The 25,081-nt window shown below is 36.6% G+C and overlaps 1 protein-coding gene and 1 pseudogene across 3 annotated transcripts; both read left to right on the top strand.

Moving 5' to 3' along the window:
• Positions 1 to 257: 257 nt before the first annotated feature.
• LOC109111110 lies at positions 258 to 5,479 on the top strand (annotated as a pseudogene).
• Positions 5,480 to 6,428: 949 nt separating this feature from the next.
• On the top strand, positions 6,429 to 24,878 carry LOC109110849 (terminal nucleotidyltransferase 4A-like). Of its 3 annotated transcripts, XM_042745637.1 has the most exons (14): positions 6,429 to 7,483; position 7,572; positions 10,437 to 10,559; positions 10,642 to 10,688; positions 11,207 to 11,327; positions 11,508 to 11,615; positions 14,189 to 14,317; positions 14,549 to 14,762; positions 16,008 to 16,134; positions 16,220 to 16,326; positions 17,323 to 17,504; positions 18,897 to 19,043; positions 19,138 to 19,281; positions 22,388 to 24,878. In XM_042745637.1, the coding sequence occupies exons 1-14, from the start codon at positions 6,822 to 6,824 to the stop codon at positions 22,532 to 22,534; spliced, it is 2,259 nt and encodes a 752-aa protein (XP_042601571.1). In that variant the 5' UTR covers positions 6,429 to 6,821; the 3' UTR covers positions 22,535 to 24,878. The 3 variants fall into 3 exon arrangements, with proteins under 3 accessions (XP_042601571.1, XP_042601570.1, XP_042601569.1); XM_042745636.1 differs by lacking the exon at position 7,572 and having other exon boundaries at positions 7,345 to 7,483; positions 19,138 to 19,191; XM_042745635.1 differs by lacking the exon at position 7,572 and having other exon boundaries at positions 7,345 to 7,483.
• Positions 24,879 to 25,081: the final 203 nt, after the last annotated feature.

The following is a 25,081-nucleotide window of genomic DNA, read 5'->3' as shown; positions in this document are numbered from 1 at the left end:
AATTGTGTGACTTTACTCTTTGAGCACGTGCCTTATGGCAGATATGCGCCCAGCAGTTATGGATTCCCTGTGCATGTTAAATTCGCATGGTTTGTTCAGGAGCTGCCTGCTTTCTGGTGCCTTTGAGGTTAGTGCTCTCGAGTCAGTGTGCAAAATGTGTGCACAACCAGCTACTTCTGCTCATGTTCATTTTCCATTATTTGCATGATTTTGTTTTATGAACTACAACATAAAAAAGAAATGTGCATGATATACACATGCGTGAGTAATTAGTGTGATTTTTACATACAAGTGGTTTCTTTTTTGCATTCTATTTGTTATTTTATGTTATTTTTTTTTATTTATTGAAACATGTATTTCTCTTAGGTCCCTCATCTAACCATTTTTAATTCGAGGAGGGAAATCCACACCATTCATCTCGTTTGTCCTGGCCCTTGTCTTCTGCATTTATAATGGGTACCTGCAGGCAAGATACCGGAGTCACTATGCAGATTACCCACCTGGTTGGGTCACACATCCCTGTTTCATCATAGGTAGGTGCTAGTGAGGAAATATTCAGTGTGCAAGTGTCATTTCTATCATTTTGCTTATCCTCTTTCATTCAAGATGAGTGTTTGTTTCTGTAAATACTTTTTAAGAGCTGATGCTGTAATTCATCCCTCATCAGCACATGACAGAACACAATGCATACACTCTACTGGTCAAGGACGAGACATAAATAGTTACTTGTCAGGGTTCTTGTTACTCTCACATTCCAGATCATTTACAGATCATTTCTTGTTACTCTCACATTCCAGATCATTTCTCAGTAGGTCACCTGACTGTGACCTAGGACAGTTAAAGCATTTATGATGTTACAAAAGATTTGTATTTCAAATAAAATGCTGTTCTTTTGAGGTTTGTATTAATCAAAAAAAAAATCCTTTAAAAAATGTATCAAGGCAAATCAGCATATTAGAATGATTTCTGAAGGATCATGTGACACTGAAGACTGGAGTAATGATGCTGAAAATTCAGCTTTGCATCACAGGAATAAATTACATTTTAAAATAGATTTTAATAAATATATTAAAATAGAAAAAAAGGTTTAAATTGTAAATATATATATATATATATATATATATATATATATATATATATATATATATATATATATATATATATACTGTATGTATATATATATACTGTATGTATATGTGTATATATATATACTGTATGTATATGTGTATATATACATAGCTTTTTTTTTTACTGTATTTTGCCTTTGTGAGCATAAGATCTTTTTTTCATATTGCAAATGTATTATGTTTTTTCAGGGTCTTGTATGTGGTTACTGGGATGCATCATTAATATTCACTCCAACCATATTCTCAGGAACCTCCGTAAGCCTGGAGAGACAGACTATAAGATACCTAGAGGTAAGACCGCGATTATCAGGCTGACAGTACCATTTATAAATTGGAAATGTGTTAGAGTGGGAAGTGTGGCCTAAATTAGTGGATTGAAATGGACTAAAATGTTAGAGCACAGCGTCTTTACCATGTTTCACATAAAACAATCAAAAATTTTACAAACAGCATTTTGATTTTACCACAATATATGAATATTCTAAATGCAAAAATGATCATAAAATTTGGTGCCAATATACATGCATATTCAAGAGAATTCAGAACAGAGCACAAATCAGTTGAACCACAGCGCACACAGCTCAGTGGTGTCAGCTCAGTGCTAAGGCGTCCTCTTCAGTGCTGGTTTGAGTGTTAATGCAATGCAAAAAAAAAACTGATTCCATTTGAATCTGCCTTTGCCTCTGAAAGAAAATAAAAATAGATGGCCTTTCTGTTCGTGACTCATTGCCTTCGCAACTTGTCAGGACCACCCTGCTCCAGAGATCCTAATAGTTTGTGACATTTATTCTATCTCTTTTCCCATACAGTCAGTGTCCGTGCAAGATGCAAATGCAATCATCTTTTACTTCCCTTACCTTTTTCTTTAAGTGTTTCAAAGCTGCCATCACAACTTTACAGGGTATTATTAAAAAAATAAATGAAATTAAACTAAAAATCACAATATGCATAATAATCTGAGTCGGTAAGCCTTCAACAAAAATGAATCAAGTCTGCTGATTGATTGCATTGTTTAGCCAAAACAAATGGATTTAAAACGAATCCAATATGTCAAAGTTGTTTAAATCCAAAGGCTTGTTCTTCTTTTATTTGATGTATAAGTGATGACTGATATGATGAATCAGACATGCTTTTTTCTAACATATAATAAAAGACAACGTGCTGGTCAGGTGGTTTCACACTTAATAAGATTGATGTGATGCGATTCTAAATAGTTTTTTATTGTTTAGGAAACAGATTGTTTGTGTGATGTCTTCCGGTCAAATGTCTCTACATAACTATTTTCTGTTTGTAGGGGGCATGTTTGAGTATGTATCAGGAGCAAACTTCTTTGGGGAGATCTGGCTGCTCACTCGGCCCATAGTGCAGCTTTTGCTCTCTTCACTCTCGTTGTGCTGTGCAGCAGAGGAATGACCCACCACAAGTAACACATTACCATATGAAACAATGCATTCTTGCCCAATGTGATTGCAATTATCAAAGAAAAAAAAAAAACATTTTGTATGCTTTCAATTCTCATGTCTGAGGTATAATTAATTCAAGAATCACATGAACTAATAATTATAACATGTGAAAAAGAATATGAAGCCTATTTTAGGACATTTATTAATGGTTTTAAAAAATAAAAATTCTATAGACAAAAAGCAAGAACCAATCAAAATGACAAAAAAACACAATAAAATTACTGAAACATTAACTAAAGTCAAAATGAAAGCAAAATATAAAAACTAGTGCAAAATATTAATATATATACTATAATATCTTGGAGAAACTAAAATAACACTGATTTCAACAACTTTATAAATATTTAACCACGTTTTATTTCATTAAAAGAAAGCATTACTATTTTCTTTTGAATTATTTATCTTTTTTTTTTTTTTTGAGTGAAATGTGATTTAGACATGTTCTAGACAGATCCACCCATACACATTTGTTTTTATTGTATGATGACATCATTATATGAGATTGTTTTGTAATGTGTTATTTCATTTTACAGATGGTATCTCACAAAATTTGAAGACTATACTAAATCAAGGAAAGCATTAATACCGTTTGTGCTCTGATCCTGTGGTAAGCCCATATGCCACACTTCTACAGAAACAATATTACCATCTTTTTCCCGTTATGATTGCACAACAAATATTTTAGGGTTTTCAAGGGAAGTGCTATCATAATGTACAGAGACTGGGAGGAGATGCATCGAGCATTACAAAATAACAATAACTCAATTCTACAAAGACAAATAATTTATTTACATTATATAGCAGCACACATTTATGAAGTGCAAAAATGGCATTACTATAAGAGATCATACAGTGTCTCAGATGAGATGAGATACACATGGCAGGCAGCTGCTGCCATAATCCAGACGTTCCCTATTAAACCCTCGTCTTCAAGACAGTAACAAAATATGGACTTTCTGATCGTGATGGATACAAGGCTGTCCAAGCTCAGAAAACACGAGGAAACACATGATTTATCTGCTAAAGAGAGAGATATTTTAACCATGTACTGCAAGTGTGACGATAGCAGAACCGTTAATCATCTGATCTAAAATATTCAGCCCTTCATGGCAGTCAGGACCGAACATTTCTGAAAACTGAAACATTCGGGAACTTCCCGTTTAATGAAAAGCTATGCTGTACACGAGTGTGTTCAAATAAAATCTCTTTAAATGTTATGAAAATAGACTTCAATTTAAAATTGTTTACTGATTAATGTGTCAAATCTTTAACCCCCAAACGTGGACTGTTTAGAAGGTTTAAGAAATTAAATTGGATGAATTTCAACAGGGGCAAAGCAGTGAATGGATTTATTATTGGATGTCATCATTTGTCATTACCATAAAGCCTCCAATCGATTCCTTCTTAACAAACTAAACACACCTTCAGCAAAACACTTTTCCCCCTGACGTTTACCGAGATCTTTCAGTCAACAGATGGCAGATGTGATATGCAGTAGAAACAGTACATGAAGCTGTCAAAATGAAGTATTAAGATCAATAACCAGAAGTCTCCCAAGAGCGAGTGCTTCTCTCAAAGAAAAAGAAGCTCATGCCTTGCCTTAAAAGGACAGATATAGTTATTTTTATGAAACATTTGTTTTGTTTTGCTTTTCTACTTCATTGTAAGATACATACTAACTGTAGAAATCTGTAGAAAGTATTACCATAATACCTTTTCTGCATTGAATGTACAACAACATTGTCATAAAAATTAAACTCAATCCAAACGGCTACAGCTGTTTTTGTATATAAGTTATGCTTGCAACATCGTCATTTACCATCGCTGACATGTTTTGACATGCTCTCATAATATCTTCAGGTGTAATGTATGAAGTACGGTGAGAGTTATGTGTTGTATGTCAGTGCTGTCGGCAGTGAAAGTGATTGTTCATTTACGCTGGAATGTGGAAGGTGATATAAAATGCTTACATTACTAAACATCCCGTTGTCTGTAGTGTAATACTGTGAAGTAAGTATTTTATACAGTTGTGAAACAGTATTTTATATTTAACCATATGCTTTTGATATACACTGTAGGCCAAAAGGTTTTTTTTTTTTTTTGTATTTTTTTTTTTAAAGTCTTATGTCTTTGCAGTAACACTTTTTTTTCTTTAACTTTTTTTCAAGTCACCAGTGTACTTCAGCTTTCATTTATTGACATTAAAGTTCAGAAAATCCTCCTAGTTGATTCCCCTCAGATGTTCGTGGTCAATCTGGAGCTGTTGGAGGTGTCACGTCAGGCAGTGAGCAATCTGTCTGACCGTTCTGTGGAGAAATAACCCCAGCCTTAGGCAAAGCAATGATGAAATCCCCCTGCAAACCGCATTGCATGCATACATAACCTTTTGCAACACTGAGCAACCCCTCACCTGGGCTTTGAGTGATGTAGAAGCATGCAAAAGACTTGACACAAGAAATGTAACACTCAAGACTAGCAGCATTGACAATCCGCTGTATCGATGAACCATCTCTGCATGTAGTGTGACTCAATGCACACCAACAGTGAACACACGACACGAGATGTGTGTTCTGACCGTGCCGGGCTTCCCCCACGTTACACATGCTGCACGTGAGCTGAAGGCAAAGCACTCGTTGTGTAATCACCGTGGGAGGAGCTTATCCCTGCTTTCTTCTTCATCGTGTCAGGCTATGATTTATTATCATCAACAGAGAATGCCTGTTCTTTCCTCGAAAGCACGATGGCAAAGTATCCATTAGGGTTCCCTTATTTTCATGAGAAAAAGCGACGGATTTGCTACTTGCTGATTGGGTTTTTTGGATTAAGATTTTTGTCATTGTTTGCCAGAAATAAACTGATGTCAAATTGGAGCATTAATTTGTTTTACTTCCTTGAAATTACTGCACATTTTTTTTTTACAGTACAATCAGTAGTGCTTCAAGTTTCATATAGCTCCCTTAAGCATTAAAATGTTGATTTGCAGCTTCCTTTGGCACACCACTAAAGCAGCAGGTTGTATAATTATTAATGAAAACACAAGGAGCTTTTTTCTCCAATGTTTTCATTGTCTAACACATTCTGCTTCTGTGCAGCATCAAGAAAACTTTGTTACATATGTAACTTTTTTCATACACATTTTTCTTTTTTAAAAAAGGAAGAATGTATTTAAAATGGAGATTAATAATAATGATTATTTTAATTATTTTGATTTTGTTTGTTTACTAAATAAATTATTTTTTTAATATAAAAATATATATTATTCATTAAGAATCTATTAAAGAAATTCAACAGAAGTACAAAAATAGGATAGGGAGACCTTCAATAATTACTCTCAGTAGGTGACCTTGGGGTAACAGAGGTTAAAAAAAACATAAAAGCATATTTTATGTTTCATACTTAAATAAATGCTTTAAATATTTTAGATGCCAAATTATTGTTTGCATTTTTCACAATATTTAACAAAGCATATTTTATAATATAATTATATATTTTAATGCACATGTAAGGGTATGTGTGTGTGTGTGTATATATAAGCATTTGAACCCTATGTGGAATGTCCTGTGTTTACTTGCAATATTTATAAGCCGTGCTAACAGCATCTGTTTCTTGTTTGTTTGTTGTGGTTTAGGTCTGTTTTGAGTTGGTGTCTTGAAAATCTAATATAAAATGGATGATTACTATGAAACTGTGACGTTAAAAAAATAAATAAATAAATAAATCTAGATGCATCAATAGGCTTTTATTGCACACATCAACACCCACGCGGTCATTGCAAAAGCTGTTCTCAGTTCTCGCGCGTCGCGTGTATTAATCGCGCCGCGTCGCACGCGGTGTAGGGTTGTAAATTCAAATGTGTGTTCCTGGCTTTGAAGCCGCTCAGAAGGGTGGGGTTGCTCGATTGCGCCTGCTCGGTGTGGACTGGAGTCTGGGGGTGTGTGCTGCCCTGATAGTTTAAATCCTACACATGCGTACTGGATTTCGGGGTTCAAGGGAATAGGCTACGCCATATTGGAAACACTGTATAGTTTAGCTAACAGTTTATTGCTAGCGGGGGAAAAGGGCCACTAACTGATTCCCGTTGGTTGTGGCGTTCGGCACGTCGTTATTTTCCCTGTGGTTTCGCGTAGCTCCGTTCACAGACTCGTTCTCGCGGTCCGGACTCAAACTCATCCGCTGAACGGAGGGGAAAGGCGTTCGTTTGTCTGACAGCGCTGCTAGAAAGACGAGTTGAATGGATCCGAGGGTCGCTTGGATTCAGCCGGAACAGAAAGGTCCTGCAAATGCTTTATGGATGCGTGTGTGGGAGACGTCTCAGGTGAACCGGACTAACACGGGTCAGCACCAGAACCACCATCACCACAACAACCTCCGTGTCAACTCTCCGGCGTTTGACGTTTATAAGACTGTCGCGTCCAACGCGAATAACAGCACTAACATTAAAAACAGCGGCTCTGCGGCTCACGCGTTGAATGGAAACACGGGAGACGGCGAAATGACCCAGAAGACCGGCTCGGCGGCGGATCCGGCGTACAGTTGCTCTAAAATAAGGACTACAAGCCCTAATATGATTGCTGGGAATATGAACAAGGGGCATGCGTTTTTTACTTGCAGCGAGAGCGTGTTGAATAATGTCAACCATCATCATCATCACCCTCCTCATCCTCATCTACGACATTTCCATCAAGAGCAGCAGCAGCAGAGTTGCATGAAGCGCCACCCGTCCCACCCGGCAGCGGTTCACAGCCACCATCACCATCACCCGGGCCGGAGGAAAAGCGACAACAAGGCCAGCACCTACGGGATAAACTACTTGCTCTCCAACTTGGCTAATGGCAATTATGACAACTCCGGCACGCCGTGGAAGACGAGGAAATATAACCCAGGGGTTGACGGGTGAGATGAGCTTGATTTATAACGGCGGTCGGGATGGGGCGTTATAATGTTACGCGGTCTCTCTGTGGCCTTTTCGTGTGTGGTAAAGTGTCAGTGGGCCTTTTTTGTCGTGTTGGGCCGGGTAATTAGCTTTAGCACGTTAGCCGGGGTGTCCTGGGTTCGGTTCGGAGCCGCTGCGGTCTGTGGGTTGGGTCACTTGTGGAATGTGAGCGTCTGATTAACAGATTGTAACGATTCGATCTTTTGATTCGGATCTTTATGTCAGTGAATCTGTTGAACCGGTGTGTTCGATTCATTCTCGAATCGTTTAGAGCGGTTGTCCAGTCAACAACTCACTGACTCGTTAAACCGAGAACAAAACATGTAATGAAAATGCAAATTGTCACCCTGGACCTCAAAGCCAGTCATAATGGTGATTATTATTATTTTTTTTTTTAAATTGAGACATAATGTGAAAGCTGAATAAATAAGCATGTTTGTTAGGATAGAACAATCTCTGGCTCCGATGCAACTATTTGAAAATCTGGAATCTGAGGGTGCAAAAAATAAATAAATCAATCAATATTGAGAAAACTGCTTTTAAAGTTGTCCAAATGAAGTTCTTAGCAATGCATATTACTAATCAAAAATTAAATTTAGATATTTACGGTAGGATATTTACAAAATATCTAAATGGAACATGGTCTTTATCTGATATCCTAATGATTTTTGGCATGAAAGAAAAATGTATAATTTTGACCCATACAGTGTATTGTTGGCTATTGCTACAAATATACCTGTGCTACTTATGACTGCTTTTGTGGTCCAGGGTCACAAGTTTGTTTAAGTGAATTATGATTAATTAGCTTAAAGCAGAAACAAGTTAGATTAGCATATACAGTCTTCTTAACACTTGATCTAAAATAAATATATAATATGCTTATTCAAATGTTCTAATGTGGGTTCCAGAAGTAAAACGCCTGCTCAGTTTCTTAAAGGGATAGCTTATAAATCTTTAAAGAATGATCTACTGTGAGCTACAAGGTTGTTAATCAGCAGAATATGCAATTGTTGAAGCCATTAACCTTTTTTTTTTTTTTTTTTTTTTTAAACTTTTTTTTTTTATATTCTTGTTTTAAATTTTCATTTTGGTGGGTGGGATTTTTTTGGAATGGTTAAGTTGAGAATTATTAAGCAATCTGAGAACAGAGACTAAATTTGTTTGTGTACTTGCCCATTCAAACAAACAAAAAAAATAAAACTGCGATTGATAGTCGTCTTCCCTATCCTTTCATATAAAATCATATATAAAACTATTGATTTAAACACTTGACTATGATGCATATACATTATTCACTGCAAGATGTGCAGTTATGTTATTTATATTTTGCAGTGATCACAACATGTATTTTTTCTATATGTATAATCAACTGTTTAAATCAATGGTTTTATATTTCTTTTTAATTTGATTGTTATTGGAAATGCTTACTGGGATTGTAGTTCTTTCCCGCATTAAAGCTGTTACCCACACAGTCTTGTTCAGTTTCTGATTTTCAAATATTTTTCTGCTTCCAGTCAAAGTTTGTAATGTTTTGATTCCTCTCGTAGCTGGCTGGTTTGGTTCATGGTTTATATAACTTTTAATGACTTTTAAAAAAAAAAAAAAAAAATCCTGAAGGCAAAATGAGAGATGCTTCTGGAAGAGTGGTTGGGCCACGCCAGGATGTCAGGGACCATGTGATGACAAAACTGATCAGTAAACCTGAACCTGTTCAAACCTGAGTGACTTCATTTTTAAATGAGTTTATAAATACAGCAAGTGGGTTTTTGTTTGCTTATAGCTTTTAACTAACAGTTTTGTTGCATTTGCTGTCATCACCTGTATGTTAATGTTGGCTGTCGGCTGGATCCAGTTTTGGTGTTTGCTGATTTATGACTATAACACTGGACACTTAATACAATGCATGCTTAAGTCTTTAGTAACTCAGCAGTTGTAGGCTTGTAAGAAGGGACGAATCTGTTGCATGAACTTGTTATATTTACGGTGGATGGTTCCAGACCTCTGGAATTTTTCCACGAAGAATGAGGCAGTGACTGTGTCCCAAAACCTAGTGAGTGTCCTGTGTAGTCCTTCACAGCATTTCTGTGTCATACACTCATAGGTGCAAAATACTGTTTAGGTGTTTAAGATTGGTGGACTTTGGTTTTCTTAGTATTTCCAGCTCTTATTTCTAATTTTCTAGTGAAACGAATAAGAAGTTTTAAGTCTGTAAGTTAGCTGGAGACTCTGGTGTAGTTAACAGACTTAACTACAAGTGAGAAGTATTTCATATGTGCATTTTTTTTCTATGAAATAGAATTATAAAAAATTATTAAAAACAAAAAATTAAAGTATAATCAGCTCAATGATGTTACCAAATATTCATAATTTGGAGGACCAAATGTAGAGGTTGGATAATAATTTACAATACCATTTAAATTTGTTAGCCACACTAAATATTGCATTTTTTGCCATCCTGATCTATATTTTTCATAGGGTTTCCATGCATAATGTTTTTTTTTTTTTTTTTTTTTTTTCTTCACTCTTGGAATTTCTTAATGGTGATTTTTACATAATTGTATTGCAATCTGGAGTATCTTTTCCATGATTCAAGCATTAAATACTTCCGGCAGCTGATTTTTATCCATAGGGAATTGATTGGATTGTGAAATGTGGATGTTTTTGTACTAGAATGAAGCCAGAGCTGAAATTTGCTGAACAGCTATTGGTTAGCATTTAACCAGTCAAGTTCTTTGTCCTGTAGCCCAAGTGTATGTATTGTACATGTTAATGTTGTTTTTGTTTTTTTGTTTTTTCATTTTTAAAACCAATGTTAAGATTCTTGCTTTGACTCGTTGTGAAGGATATGCAACAATGACCTCTTAAATTGTACCAATGGCCTTTCCATTATAATCTTTTCTCATTTCTTCCAAGTTGCATGAAGAAATCATGGACTTCTACAATTTCATGTCTCCTCGTCCTGAGGAGACCACCATGAGACAAGAGGTGGTGGACAGGATAGAGTCAGTCATCAAGGAGTTGTGGCCGACCGCCGAAGTAAGCTTAAGAGTTGATGTCTTTGAAATTGAGCTATTTTAAATGCAAATCAAAAATTCACAATTTTTTTTTATGTACTCAGGTCCAGATTTTTGGCAGCTTTAGCACTGGACTCTTTCTCCCAACCAGGTAAATGAATGTGTGTTTGATCTTGCACCTTAAGTGACAACACCCACAGTGTCTCCACATACGTAATGTTTCCCTCATGATCTGTTGTTGCTGTCATAACACTATTCACAGTTCGATGACTCTCACAGACTGGTGGGATCGGAGCACGTGCTTCATTATCACAACCATCGCCTGCTAGCCCTTTTTGGCTCAGAGCTGTCTTTCAATAACTAAACTGATATTTTATGATCAATTGCAGTTTGTTAACTCCAGATGCAAGGATGGCACAAATGATCTTAGATCTGCAGCTTGCAAAACTTGTACAGTCCAAAGAAATGGTCTCTAAAGCTTGAAAGATTTTCCTTGTGTTAGTGTTAGTCAGTAGGCCTCATGTATTTGACTGAACATTACTAAGAAGACAAATGAATGTGAGTTTATTTGACAGCATGTGGTATTTGGGCTTTCGTTAGGCTTCGTAGAGAGTGTTGATTTGAACAAATTGCTTAAAGCTAAATCTGGCTGATTCTTTAACCCTGTAGTGACATTGACCTGGTGGTGTTTGGGAAATGGGAGAAACCTCCCCTGCAGCAGCTGGAGCAGGCGCTCAGAAAACACAATGTGGCAGAACCATTTTCTATCAAAGTTCTGGACAAAGCTACGGTAGGAGTTTCCATCTGTTGATTTAACATCAACTACACTCAGTTAAACAGTTTCGTATTCAGTGGTTGTTGCTTAGTTTGTCACCCTGAATGGATCCCCTTTGGATGTTTTGCTTTAATTTTTAACATTTGGGGGATTCTTGGTCATTAATTGTGTTATATTCATATCTTTGAATTTTGGGTACCAATCATCAAACTGACCGATCAGGAGACCGAGGTGAAAGTGGACATAAGTTTTAACGTGGAGACGGGCATCAAAGCTGCTAGCTTCATCAAAGAATATGTGAAGGTAAAAAGCTTTTGGCATATTTTGTAAATCTAATTTTACGAAAGTTTGTTAAACTAGACTAAATGTATTGTGCTGAATGTCTGAATATTGTTTGCTGGTTTATTTGTGTTCATTTGTACGATTTTGTTTTAGTAAGTGTACATGTCAAATTTTGATTAAGTACTAAATTTGAAGGACATGTCATTCAATAATTTCAGTTTTGCTAAAGTAGCATATCACTTCATTTTAGTCTCTAAAAATAACATTATAATTGACATTATTTGCAAAATGACAGCATGTCGAACTGTAGCAGACAATAGAGTATTTACAACATGTGGGACAACTTCTGACTATTCTATTACTGAGTTCATTTAGTCTTTTAGAATTGTATTATACAATAGAGTATTTACAACATGTTTGAAAAATTTGGGACAACTTCTGACTATTCTATTACTGAGTTCAAATATATTTTCATTATTGATGGTAATAAGAAATTATTCTAGTTAGCTGATTTGGTGCTCAAAAAACAAATTCTTAATGATCATGTGACACTGAAAACACAATGTGTAATGGTTGCAGAAAATTCAGCTTTGCATGATAGAAATAAATTGCATTTTAATATTCAAATGAAACTTATTTTGAATTGTAATATTTCTCAGTATTATTGTTTTGCTGCATTTTTGGTCTTTTTTTAGTTCTAGTACATGGACTTTTGATAAAGTCATGTTCAATATTTTCTTTCCATTTTACTTTCCACAAAAATGGCATACAATTCATTTTATTCGTAATAGTAATATTTTAATTGCCTATAATATGCAAAAAGATGAGAACATATCAAGCTGAAACAGAGTCTCAATGACACATTGGGACTAATGTAATTTAGTTCAACTTGCAAATGTTCCTTTTCCTTGTAAATGTAAGTTGTGAATTTTATGTCTTGACTATAGCTGATTAATCTTGCATGTGTTTTAGTGAACAAAAGCAAAGCAGTTCAGTTTACCAGTCTTCAGTTCTTTCAGCTCATGTAGGCAAGTCCCAACAGTCTTGTGGTTGCATTTTTGCATAAATCTTTCTACATTTTCTTGTGAAAACATTGAAAGGGCCTTGACCATTGTGGTGTTACTTACTGCTGTACTTTAAGTCCCAAGCCAGTAATGACAATCTGGCCATCACTGATAAAAGTACTTTGACCTGATTTGTTATACACACAGGATATATACATGAAAGGCTTTGGCTTCAAAGTCCAAATGAGTTGTTATTGTAGTGACTCTGGAACTCTGTGTGGCGACGTTCCTTGTGTTTAGCTGCCAGTATGAAAATATGCACAAAATTCTAATGGTTTTGATGTTGAAAAGAAGCATTTTGCTATAGGACTGATCATTGTGTGATGCTGCTATTTATGTATATAAATATATCATATTTTTTCAGTTCATTTGGCCCACCTGCTAAAGGCAGGATGTACATTTTGAACCCTACTTGTATTTGCATGTTTTATGTGTCCTAGATTTACTCCATGTTTGCTAATTTGATGTCAGGCTTAAAGTGTCAGTGTTAGACTAAAGAGAGCAGGAGGGTGAAGCTTAATGAACATCTGTCAGCAAGCTTTCAGTGCAGATGTTTGAATTAGGAGATGACCTGCTGCCTTAATGCTCTTCTGCCAAGCTCATGTCCATGTGCATACCTGCAGTACTCCTCTGTGACCGCAAGATCACCTTCATAGCTCTCATCTGTGCATCTATCAGAGGAGATTTTTCCTTAATACTCCATTTAGGGATAAAGGGTCTGATTCACTGAATGTGCATGTGCACAAATCTTTTTTTTTACCAATTTACCAATCATAATTTATTGATGAACATGCTCCTTCAGATGGATTTTACAAGTTACAGCTTCTTGCTGTCTACATAGACAGTTATGTTCTTGGGCAGCATCCAAAGTTAATTGTGACCTCATTGGTGATGAATGTGAAGGGCACTGAGGCTCAGCTCGCTAATGAATTCAAAGTAGTTTGATGTTAGCATATTCTTTTTAAGGTAACACCTTAATTTAATAAATGTAATACATATCTCACACAGATATTGTGTCAACCCCTTTGAGTTAAAATGTGTGGCTTAAAAACTAAAGTTGGACATCGTAATTGACTTCCAGCTCATAAATTCAAGCTTCCCAGGAGGACTTGATTCACTCCAATAGTGAATGACACCCAAAGCCTTCAAGAGGGTGTCGATCTTACATGGTGGAGGAATGTAAGATTCACTGGCCCGTCCCCAGTTATCATAACACTTCACCTTATGTAAACATTTCTGCAGTTTCAGAACAGCTGCATTTTATCTACTGTGAAAGACAACCATGTGTGCAGTTCCTATGTTTAGGCACATGTGCAAGGCTTCACGAAACACTTTCAATATTCCTGACGTCAACGTGTAATGAGACACTATTGTATCGTAAAAAAGACCCTTTCATTAAAAAAATAAACCTTGTTGTGATCATTCAAGTGTTAAATAGAGACGCTTTTGAGATGCCTGGTGTAAATGAGGTTTTTTTTTTTTTTTTTATGTCCCAAAGTCAAAAATACCTTCTTTTGTTCTCCCACACAGAAGTATACCGTGCTGCCTTATTTAATCTTAGTGCTGAAGCAGTTCCTGCTGCAGCGAGACCTCAACGAAGTCTTCACGGGAGGAATCAGCTCCTACAGTCTCATCCTGATGGTCATCAGCTTCTTACAGGTGCAATATTAGCAGCCACGACATGCAGACGAAAAGAAGCGTTAGTGTTTCAGAATAAAAATAGCTTGATCTCATCTCATTTAGAGATCTGTCATTACTTGTCGAGCATATTTTACTACCTTTTGTATAACTGTCAGTCATATTCATTTCATAAATGACTGTACCAAACTAATAAAGAGACTGTCTCATTTTGCCTTCCGGTTTTTTTTTTTTTTTGGCTTACACCCGCAGTTGCACCCAAGGATTGATGCTAGGAATCCCAACATGAACCTTGGCATTCTGCTCATTGAGTTCTTCGAGCTGTATGGAAGACACTTCAACTACCTGAAGACGGGCATCAGGATAAAGAACGGCGGAGCTTACATGGCTAAAGAGGACATCATGAAGGCCATGAGTAATGGCTACAGGCCCTCCATGCTCTGTATCGAGGACCCTCTTCTTCCAGGTAATGTTCAAGCTGTTTAGGAACATATGCAGCTGCCTTCTTAGATACCTTGTTTTGGCCAAATTTGGATTAATTGAAAAAGCAATACAATAATGCATTGTGGAGATCATAGCAAAGTTGAAATAACATGCATTTTAATCCCATGCCATAATGCAGGTTTTTCAAAACTATAAATTAAATCATAAAACATGTAATGTTAAACTGACAAATTCTCAGAGGGAACTTTAAGTAATTTAAAAGGTCCTGCTGACAAAAAAATAAAATAAATAGTTCCAATAATAAAAAACCTAGTGGGCTTCTTGTCTACTTCCTACATTGGCAACTAGTTTCTGAGATGGCATCCTAACTGAATTGGAACCTCATAAATGAGCAATTTCACTCATTTCTCACATGAAGAATCCTCTCAGTCAATTTCAGGACAGTTTGGTTTAGCATTTTGCTCAACATATTAATAACATAAGCAGACTCAGTCAATTTCAGGACAGTTTGGTTTAGCGATTTTTTTTTTTTTTTTTTTTTTCAGCTGGACCTTTTAAATTACTTGAAGTTCCCTCTGAGAATTTGTCAGTTTAACATTACATGTTTTATGATTTAATTTTGAAAAACCTGCATTATGGCATGGGATTAAAATGCATGTTATTTCAACTTTGCTATGATCTCCACAATGCATTGTTGTATTGCTTTTTCAATGAATCCAAATTTGACCAAAACAAGGTATCTAAAAAGGCAGCTGCCTATGTTTTAGGACAGATTTCACATCATTAACTTCGCCTGTGATGCCTTAAGGTGATGTCTAGGAAGGCCGCTCACTAGGTTTTTGGAAATGAGCCATTGATGAGACACTTTTGCAATTTGCTTGAGAAAATGGGATGATGGTTGTTGCTGGTATTTGCTTTTAGACAATAAAAGTAATTTGATGCAAGCAATACTGAAAGCAATTTACTGAAAGTTGTTTAGTTAACCATTAATAACTCTATTCATTACACCATGAAACAAACTTTTAAAGTTGTTTCACTTTTGTTTTAGTTTTTCTTTGAAGTTTGTCATGCTGAATGCGAAAATTACTTCCTTTTGTGTTTCATTAATAGTGAAGCAGTGAATCATGAAAATGTGTGTGTGTACAATAATTAGCACCACATAATTACAAAAGAATCAAATGGTGAAAAATATTGTTTATATATGTATTGTATATGTTTGTGTATGTATATAATATATGTATGTTATTTCTTTTCAATGATTGTTTAGGTAATGACGTGGGCAAAAGTTCGTATGGTGCCATGCAGGTGAAGGAGGCTTTTGACTATGCGTATATAATACTGGGTCACGCCGTATCACCTCTCGCCCGTTCTTACCCCAATAAAGACAGTGACAGGTACAGCTCTCATCTGCATACAAGCACCTTCACCCTAGTTCTCTCAAACTCTTGATTTAATTTGCCACTTATCTTGTCCCCTCAGCACTTTGGGCCGCATAATTAAAGTCACCCAGGAAGTCCTCAACTACAGGGAGTGGATCATAAAGAAGTGGGGTTGCAGACACAACGCCCGCATTGAGAGGAACAAGGGTGCGTCTGAATATGAAGAGACTTTCTCACAATGTACCTTTTATGAATTTCATTCAGGATGTTTGTGTTTTTGACTGTACTTCATAATGTGCAGTACTCATAGATAAGGCCATCTGAGTGGAGCAGTCACTGATGTCCTGGTGTTCGAGAAGTTTTACAGCAATGTTAGGATGATAGTTTTAAGATGGCACATTACCCTAAATAGTAATAAGACTTCCTAATAGTATTGTAGTCTTATTCTAGTAAATTAGCCATGAAAGTTATGTCATAACATTTTATTAATTCACAGAAATTAGGAGTATCCATACATAAAATTATGTAAATAAAATAATTACATTTTCAGAATTTCAGAAGCCAGAAGCTTTTTTATTTTAGTTTATTTTTTAGATGACTTTTTCAGATGTTTGTGATGCATTGGATTAGGATTTTTGAAAATAAATTCTATTTAATAAAATACTTTGGACCTTAGCATGAATAGAATTTGTACTGTCTTTATAAATATATTCTAAAGGTAATGAAATTGGAGTATTTTGTCTGATGAAAGCATAACATGTCATTGGTCAATTAATGTCAATGTCAGAGTGCTTTGCAGCGGCTGCTGTTTGCAGTAATGAAGTGTCACTTTGGCAAACCCTTGCATTTTGTCCTGTACATCCTTACATTGCATTGATATCAATGGATTTGAATCATTTTCTGATGCAGCGTAACTTTGTAGGTGCCCTTGAAGCGAGGAAGTGTCCTCCTCAACAGCATTTTATCCCTTTCACACATCTTATTCTTGACTTTGACTGTGATTAATGTGTTTTCTTTTAAACTGACGCTTGGTAGATTAGTTTGGAGGTGGAGCATGTGACCTTTTGAAAAGTGGCTGTGGAGATGCTCAGTCTGCTTTGACAGAATCCACCAGTTTCAGCCATGTTTCAGATGTAACCTGCTCTGATTCAGCATAACTTGTAGTGGTGTATGGCTGATGTTTTTGCTGTCTTCTGCATGTAGGTCCATCTCATAAGGACTCAGTGGAGCAGGTGGAGACAGGCACACTGCTGGGTGTAGGTGTGGAGGACCAGCAGCAGAGGGACTCTGTGTCCCCTCACAGCGCAGACTCCCCCATGTCCCTCTCCAGCCCTCAACAGCACTCCTCCGCCTCTTCTGCGTCCTCGCTGTCAGGCAGTGATATCGTAAGCATTGCCCTTCATCCATGTCCGTACAACCCTAAAAACATACTGCATTACACGGGACATTCAACACTTTATGGCCTCTAAATGATCTCAATCGAAACGTTTGTGAAACAGCTGCTGTGCACCATCTCTACTACATGCCTTCTGTTGTCTGATTATTAGTTTATTTTTTTTATATATATAAAGACCTTTCAGTGTAATTGTAAAAACCTCTCTTATTAGGTTGTGGTTCATGTGTCTTTTTGCTGTGAAAACTGAGGATTTTTATAAAGCAAATGTAAGAATAGCTTTAATATTGTTGGTGACATTTAAAGATGAGGGTCAAAGACGAGAGGTCCCAATTTGGTGTCTGCATTAAATTAAATTGTGAAAACTGATTTTATATGCATAAGTATATTAAATGTAAGGAAAGTGTCCGCTTTAATGCTTCAAATAACTTTTGTGAAAATTAAGATGTTAGAATATGGATGAAATGATCATCATCATTCAGTGTAACTTGCGTATTTATGTAATTATACTGTATAAAACTTTTATTGTTTTGATTTTTGAACATCCTTTTTGTCTTTGACCCATGACCGTTTACTGACCTGAAGAAACTTAGCTTTATTTGGTTATCCATACCTTATATTTTTATAAAATGTGTGTTAAAATGTGCGTATTAAATATGCATCAGGCTTCTGAGGATTGTTTTTTTTTGTTCATCTCTCAAATTTCTGATGTTAATATGAAAGCTATAGAGCTGTAAGCTAAAACTGAGCATTTAAATATCATCTTACGAAGTCATGTTATTAGGAGATATAAATATCAGTTGTCATTATATGTATTTTATGTACGTAGTCTGTTATGTGGTTATAAAGAACTCATTGATTTGCATTACAAGCTATCAGATTTTCATCTTTTGTCCATATTAATATCAGCTACTGCACCAAGGTATAAAAACATAAAACCCTGATTTATCAAATGATACTCAAAATATCAAATATATAATTGTGCAATTGTCAAGAGGTTCAATATACTACTCCATTTTTTTTTATATATATATATATATATATATATATATATATATATATATATATATATATATATATATATATATATATATATATATAATTTAAATTTAATAAAGAACCTATTCATTGCCATTTAAAGTGAAATTACTGAACATACACCTGAGGACCTGAGAAAATTGCTCATTTTAGAAGAAAATTTCAGATGGCACTTGAAGGCTTTTGCGTCTGAACTCTTCATATATATATACACACACACACCCATGAGACTGACATATGAAATAATAGAAGTTTTGTATATATATAATTCTGACTATTTCATATGTCAGGCTTTACAAGGTTAGATTGTCATTCCCTCTCACATATTTGACTTCTGCTCCTTCAGGACTCTGACTCCACACCGTATGTCGCTCCACCTGTAGCCCCCTTCCCTCCCCAGATCCTGGCAACAGGTCCCCTGCCAGCAGCGCTTCAGATGCACACGGGCAAAGCCAGCATCACGGCAGCACTCACCATGCCTCTGGCTGCCCAGGTGAGGGGCTGTTTTGGTTAATAATTGAATTTAATGATGATGATGATGATGATGATTCTTTGATGGGTAGCTAGCTTCCTCTCTGTTTCTCCAGGCGAGAGTGTCAATCCCCGGCAATCTTTCTGTCCACGCTCTACCTGGCAGACAGGTGTGTATGGCAGATGGACCACCCCCATACTTCCACATGCCCCCCCCAGCTCCCCACAGCCCTCTACCCAGTCCCCACCATCATCCCAAGGTAGGCGGTGTCCCACGTGTGCTCTCCTCTAGATGTTGTGTGTATCTTGACTAGGGATGCACCAAAACCGAAAATTCTCGAAGCACTTGGCCGAAAACTGAAAATGCTTTGTAATGATTATTTATTTTATTAAATAATACAAAGTATTTTTGTAAGACTTTTTAATTTAACTCCATTTTTAATGATACTGAATTTAAAAAACACAACATACTTTTTACTGAAAGTAGCAATAAAATTGGACCGAATTTAATTTTTTTTTTATATTAGGTTCATTAGTTAACATGAACAAAATAAACAATACTACTTCAGCATTTATTAATCTTAATGTTAATTTCAACATTTACTAGTGCATTATTAAAATCAACAGTTGTGCTTGTTAACAGTTAATGCACTCTGAATTAACATGAACTAACAGTGAACAACTATTCTCATTAACTAACATTAGGAAAGATGAATAAATACTGTAATGTACTATTCATGTTAGTCAAATGGTGCATTTCCACTGTGTGGTACGGTACGACACTGCTCGGCTCGGGTTTCCACTGCAGTTTAGTATCGCTTTAGAGTGGGTGGGATTATTCACATGTGGTTATAGTTGCACCGCCGCAACTCCTAAAAAATAGTTTTTAATTCCGCGTCGCCCCATCAAGCTCTCGCTGGATCCGCTCCTCTGCTGTCAACAAGAGCAACGTCTGTACTTCCGCAACAGACAACTAAAGTTTTTGGTAGTTAAAAAAAGGTGCGCTCGTTCAAAACCGTTGCATTCGATCCTTCGCTGGCTGTGCTGATTTAAATCTTGCGGTTCTGTTGTGTTTGTGTTGCAAGTTCAGTGATGCAGGTAGTGACAATTCTCTCCGGCCAATCCGTGATCAGCAGAGTTTACACGTTTTACCGTTTTGGTAATGGTACAGTTCGGTTCACTTGTGGTGCTTTTCCACTGCGTGGTACGACTCGGCTCGGTATGGTATGGTTCGGCTCGGCACGGTGAACACTGTTTTTTTTTTTTTTTTTTTTTTTTTTTCTTTGGCCTCGTTATTTCGCTGTTTTTCTCTTTCGGCCGAAAACCGAAAATGCTATTTCCGGCCGATAATTTTCTGCGCCCAAAGATTTCGGTGCATCCCTAATCTTGACAGTTAGCCCAACTTTCCTTCCTTCATCAAGACTTCAGTCTAGTCTAATGACAAAGTAAAAGGAAGGTCTACTCCAAAATTAAATGTCTACATTAACTCACCCTCATGTCGTTTCAAACCCGTATGACTCGCTTTCTTCTGAAGACTTTGGTAACAGAACAGTTTCAGTTCCCTTTGACTTCTATTGTATTTTTTTGACCACACAGTGGAAGTCAATGGGATCCAGAACTATCATCTTTTGTGTCCCACAGATGACAGACAGTCATACAGGTTTGCAACAACATGATGGTAAGTAAATGATGACAAAATTTTAATTTTAAGGTGAATTATACTTTCAATTAAGAGGAAGAAATTCAACAATGCTTAACAATGTTAAATCAGCATCAAGAATTCAAATCAGGTTTTGAGTAACTTTATTTAAATGGAAAGGGTAATTTTTTTTTTTTTTAATGAGTAATGTTTCATCAGCTTGGCTTGCTCTACCCATGTATCAATTTTATAAAAAAAAAAAAAAAATCTAAAAACTTAAAAATCACTTAAGTTTATATTTCTATCGCACTTTTCATAAGAAATCTTTTTTTAAATGCTGTACTGAAAAAATGCCATAAAGTGCTAAAGGGCTAAGCTAAAGATAAAGTTGTATCACACAATATTTTTTCTTACCTTTAATTTTTTTTTTTTTTTTTTTTTTTTTTTTTTTTTTTTTTTCAGTTTACCATGGAAAGTCTACAGTCATCATGCAGTCTAGAGAGCAACGTCTTGCTTTTATTGCATTTAAAAAAAATACTGTTATTTACACTACTGATCAAAAGTTTGGTGTGAATAAGAATTTCCCTTTTTTTTTAAACCAAATATACAACGAAAGCAGTAATATTGTGAAATTTAATTAAAATATTGAGAATTAATTAGATAACTTTTCTATTTGTTTTTTTAAAATGCCAATTTGCTTCCAAGTGAGCATTTTATTATTCTCAATGTTGAAGAGTTGTGCTGCTTAATATTTTTGTGGAAACATTATTCGTATTTAATTTATTTTTTTATTTTTTTTTATTTTTATTTTTTCAGGATTCTTTGAATATAAAGATCAAAAGACCAGTGTTGATTTAAAATATCCCCTTGTCCAAATACCCACACTTGCAGTCTTTGCACTTGACTGCTTATATGACATATTTCCTGTATTTAGCCCAAGTTTTCAAGTGAGGATAAGGACCACAAGTGTGTAGAACTTCATTACCTGATGGGACACACTTAGTGTTGTTAAAATGCAAGTGTTTACATAGCTTTATTTTTATTTTAAATACTTATAATTTAAAATGCATTGTAAAATCAACTTCTAAATGTCTGTTCAGTAGTCCCTATAAACATGACACAATTTAATTTGTGGTGCTTCTAATCGAATATGAAAAGCAGTTGCAAATGTACGAAATATCACCAGTACTTATCTTTGCACCAATAAAACGTGCAACACTTTGTTTTTGTACCAAATTATATGTAATGATAGGCCCGATCTACTTATTATATTAATATTTAACTTGCATTGGAAAGGTTTCCGTGACCTCTCACGAGATCTCAGAAAAAATCTCATGAGTTTTTCCAAAACATGATGAATGATGGGATACTCCAAGCCTTGAATAGTGCTCCAGAGTGTATTTAGTTTGCTTTAAGGGCACTGTGCTTTAGCGTTTTGAGACCTGGGACAGTCTTGCGCTCTTACTGTCCTCAAGTGGCCAAGACCGCAAGTGAGGGTATATAAATCTTTTATAACAATATATTAATCTCTTTGTTACTTTTGGCATCTTTGTGGAGTAACAATGATAATAAAAATAATACTTTTCAAAATAAGTGCTGTACCCAGACTTTCAAATGATGTGCATCTGTTTTCATTTTTATTTATGATCCAGTTTTTATGTACGCTGAGCCATTTTTCAGATGCTTGCATCATCCTAAGTTACCCTATCTTGTCTTGTCTCCTGCAGACAGGTCCCAAGTTCCCGTGGAAGGGCTTCCACAACCCCGCCGTGGTGCACAGTCCCGTCCTTTCCAGCCGAGGCCACATGCAGTACAACCGCAACACCTGGCGCCGCAGGAAGAGAGACAGTCTGCCGGCCAGCGTCAGCAGATAAAGACAATGCGCCTGCCCTCCAGAAGCTCCCTCTCCACTCCTCGCTTCCTCTTCCACCCCTCCGGTCCCGTCTTAAAACGATGAGAACTCATTGAGCCCTCCTGCTGATGGTGTGAGCACAGAGAGACCAGCGTTTGCAACCCAGCTCCTCGTTCGGTAGTTGTGGTGATGGTGGTGCTAAGTAGTTCAGTCTGCCACTGAATCTCTGCATGTATATGTTGACTCGTTTTGGGGTTTTTGACCTGTGCATTCTTCTTGAGGAAGCTTCGAGAACAGGAACGGTTTGTTTTTGTTTTTGTTTTTTGATCGTCTAATCCACAACTTCCTGGTTGACAGGTGAAACGTTCCTTTTTTTTGTGTATGTTTGTGTGTGTTTCATGCTCCGTTGTTTACATGTCTTCATATTTTCAGTCTAAACGTGACACGCTTCACATGTGGGACGACCTGGATTCAGTGGATTTCAAGTGTGTGTGTGTTTGTTTGTTTGTTGTATGTGTAACGCTGGCTTCGAATCCTGCACTCGAGATGCTTCCAGATCCACCACCGTATTGACTGTACACATCACAACCTTTACTTTTTTTGTGCAATAACTTTCTGTATTTTCGTTCACTCTGGAAACGCTTAATTTTTTTGGTTTTGTTTATTTTTATTTTATTTTATTTTTTTATTTTTTGCTGTTTCCAGCATTCTGTTTTTGTAAAAACGTTTTTATTTTTTGTAATGTTTTTAATTTTGTTCACCGTTTACAGATCCTGTCAGACAGGCTCCTTAAGGGGAAAAGTCCGTTTTAAAACTGTTTTTGAGAGTTTATATTCCCTCTTCCCCTTTTCTCTGCATAAATTGCACCTGGAGGAGCGTGAGTTAAAGCGGCCAAGTGTAGATCTCGCAGAACGACTTGCCTGCAGTTGACGCCATTTCCCACTTTGTGTTGAGCTTCAGAGTCTCGTCTGTTGCTTTTATTCGTCTCGTTCGTCTTTACGGTTGTAGTTGTGTGGCATTGAGGCTTTAGGACTTGGATTTAACCGATGGATAGACGACCGATAGACATGGAAAAATTCTCAAGCCCTTAGTCTGTACGCGCTTTCATTTATATCTATGTGTGTGTGTGTGTGTGTGTGTGTGTGTCCTTTTTAAATCGCTCTAGGTAAGTGTGAGACGTGAATTATTTTAGGGAAGCTCTAATGAACGTGCGAGCAGACTCCAGATCAGTGCAGCTTTATGCAAGGTGCCCTAATCGGACCTTTTCGAGTTCTGAACGGGCATCTGAATCAGACTAGCGGAGAAAGGGAATTTATTTTGATTCCTTTCTGGAATCTTGACGTGCATTTATTGCCAGGTACTTGCGCTAATATATGCCTTTTTGGTAATTACCTATTCCTGTACTGTATTGTATTGTTTTTTTTGTTTTTTTTTTGGTTCTGTTTGTATATGGCACACTAAAACTGTATTGCCGTTGCTGAACATCACAGGCATACAGGTTATTGTTACTATGCAAGTGGAGTTTTGAAAACCTCTCTTCCTGTGTCCCTCACGACGGCCGTTTGCTTGTAAATCTTGTCACAGTGACCGTTGACAGAGCCAGGCCTGAGAGCGACGCATCAAGGTACACGTGAACAGTTCCTGTATGCAAGTTCAGTCTGTTTCGATGGAGGAAAAACAGCCGGACGTCTTGTCTGGAGTTTTTGCGGAGCAGATATTTCCTCCTGGAGATCAACCGGACTATTTTACTGCTGTTACAACCATGACTTGCGGTCTGAATTGAATGACTTTGATTGCCACAAACTTACGTGACGTGTTTTACGAAGTCATATCTGATACGGAGACTACGGATTGTCCTTGTAACTCTTGACTCGCCTGCCTATCAATGCAATGGGGCAAATGTAACACTAATAGCAGTTTCTGCTTTAGATCGAACCAGCATATTTCGCAAAATGGGTCAGACATTGAGGCAACACTCCCCTTCTTCGGTTCACACAAGGACCTACTTTATCGGTGATGTGTCTGAATGAAAATAGCTCTGTTTTTCCCCGAGTGAATCTGTGAAGATGTGTTGGAAAGGTGGAAGTGTTTCACTCTGTAATGGTTTGACATTTGTGGTGATGTACTTGCTTGATAAAGTGTGACACTCATTGAATTTCAATGATGGATTTTAAATGTAACCCTTTTTTGCTGACGTCTGTTGTCACAGTGGCCAAAAGCACTCCTTGTCAATCCTTAACTCAAAGCCCGCGATGTGGCCTGCTCAGCATCCAAGAGGTCAGACGGAGGAATTGTTTTTGTTTTCCTTCAATATTTTTATGTAATTTTTTTTCTATTTTATTTTTTAAATAAACATCTTAAAACCATGCGTGCAGTTGCTTGCGGTTTATTTTTCTGTCTTAAAGGGAATATTAAATCATGCCTTGCTGGATCAGCACTAATGGCAGATGTTTGGAGATTGAAAAAATTGCTCAAACAGTTGCCCTGTGTATGTCTTGCTGAGGTTTTTCCACTAGATGGTGGGTTTGCACTTCATGAGCTCTGAGGCTAGGACTGAGGCTACCACAAG

The sequence above is a fragment of the Cyprinus carpio genome, chromosome B19 (assembly GCF_018340385.1).
Source record: "Cyprinus carpio isolate SPL01 chromosome B19, ASM1834038v1, whole genome shotgun sequence".
Lineage (NCBI taxonomy): Eukaryota > Metazoa > Chordata > Actinopteri > Cypriniformes > Cyprinidae > Cyprinus > Cyprinus carpio.
This window is presented reverse-complemented; position numbering and strand designations above follow the sequence as displayed.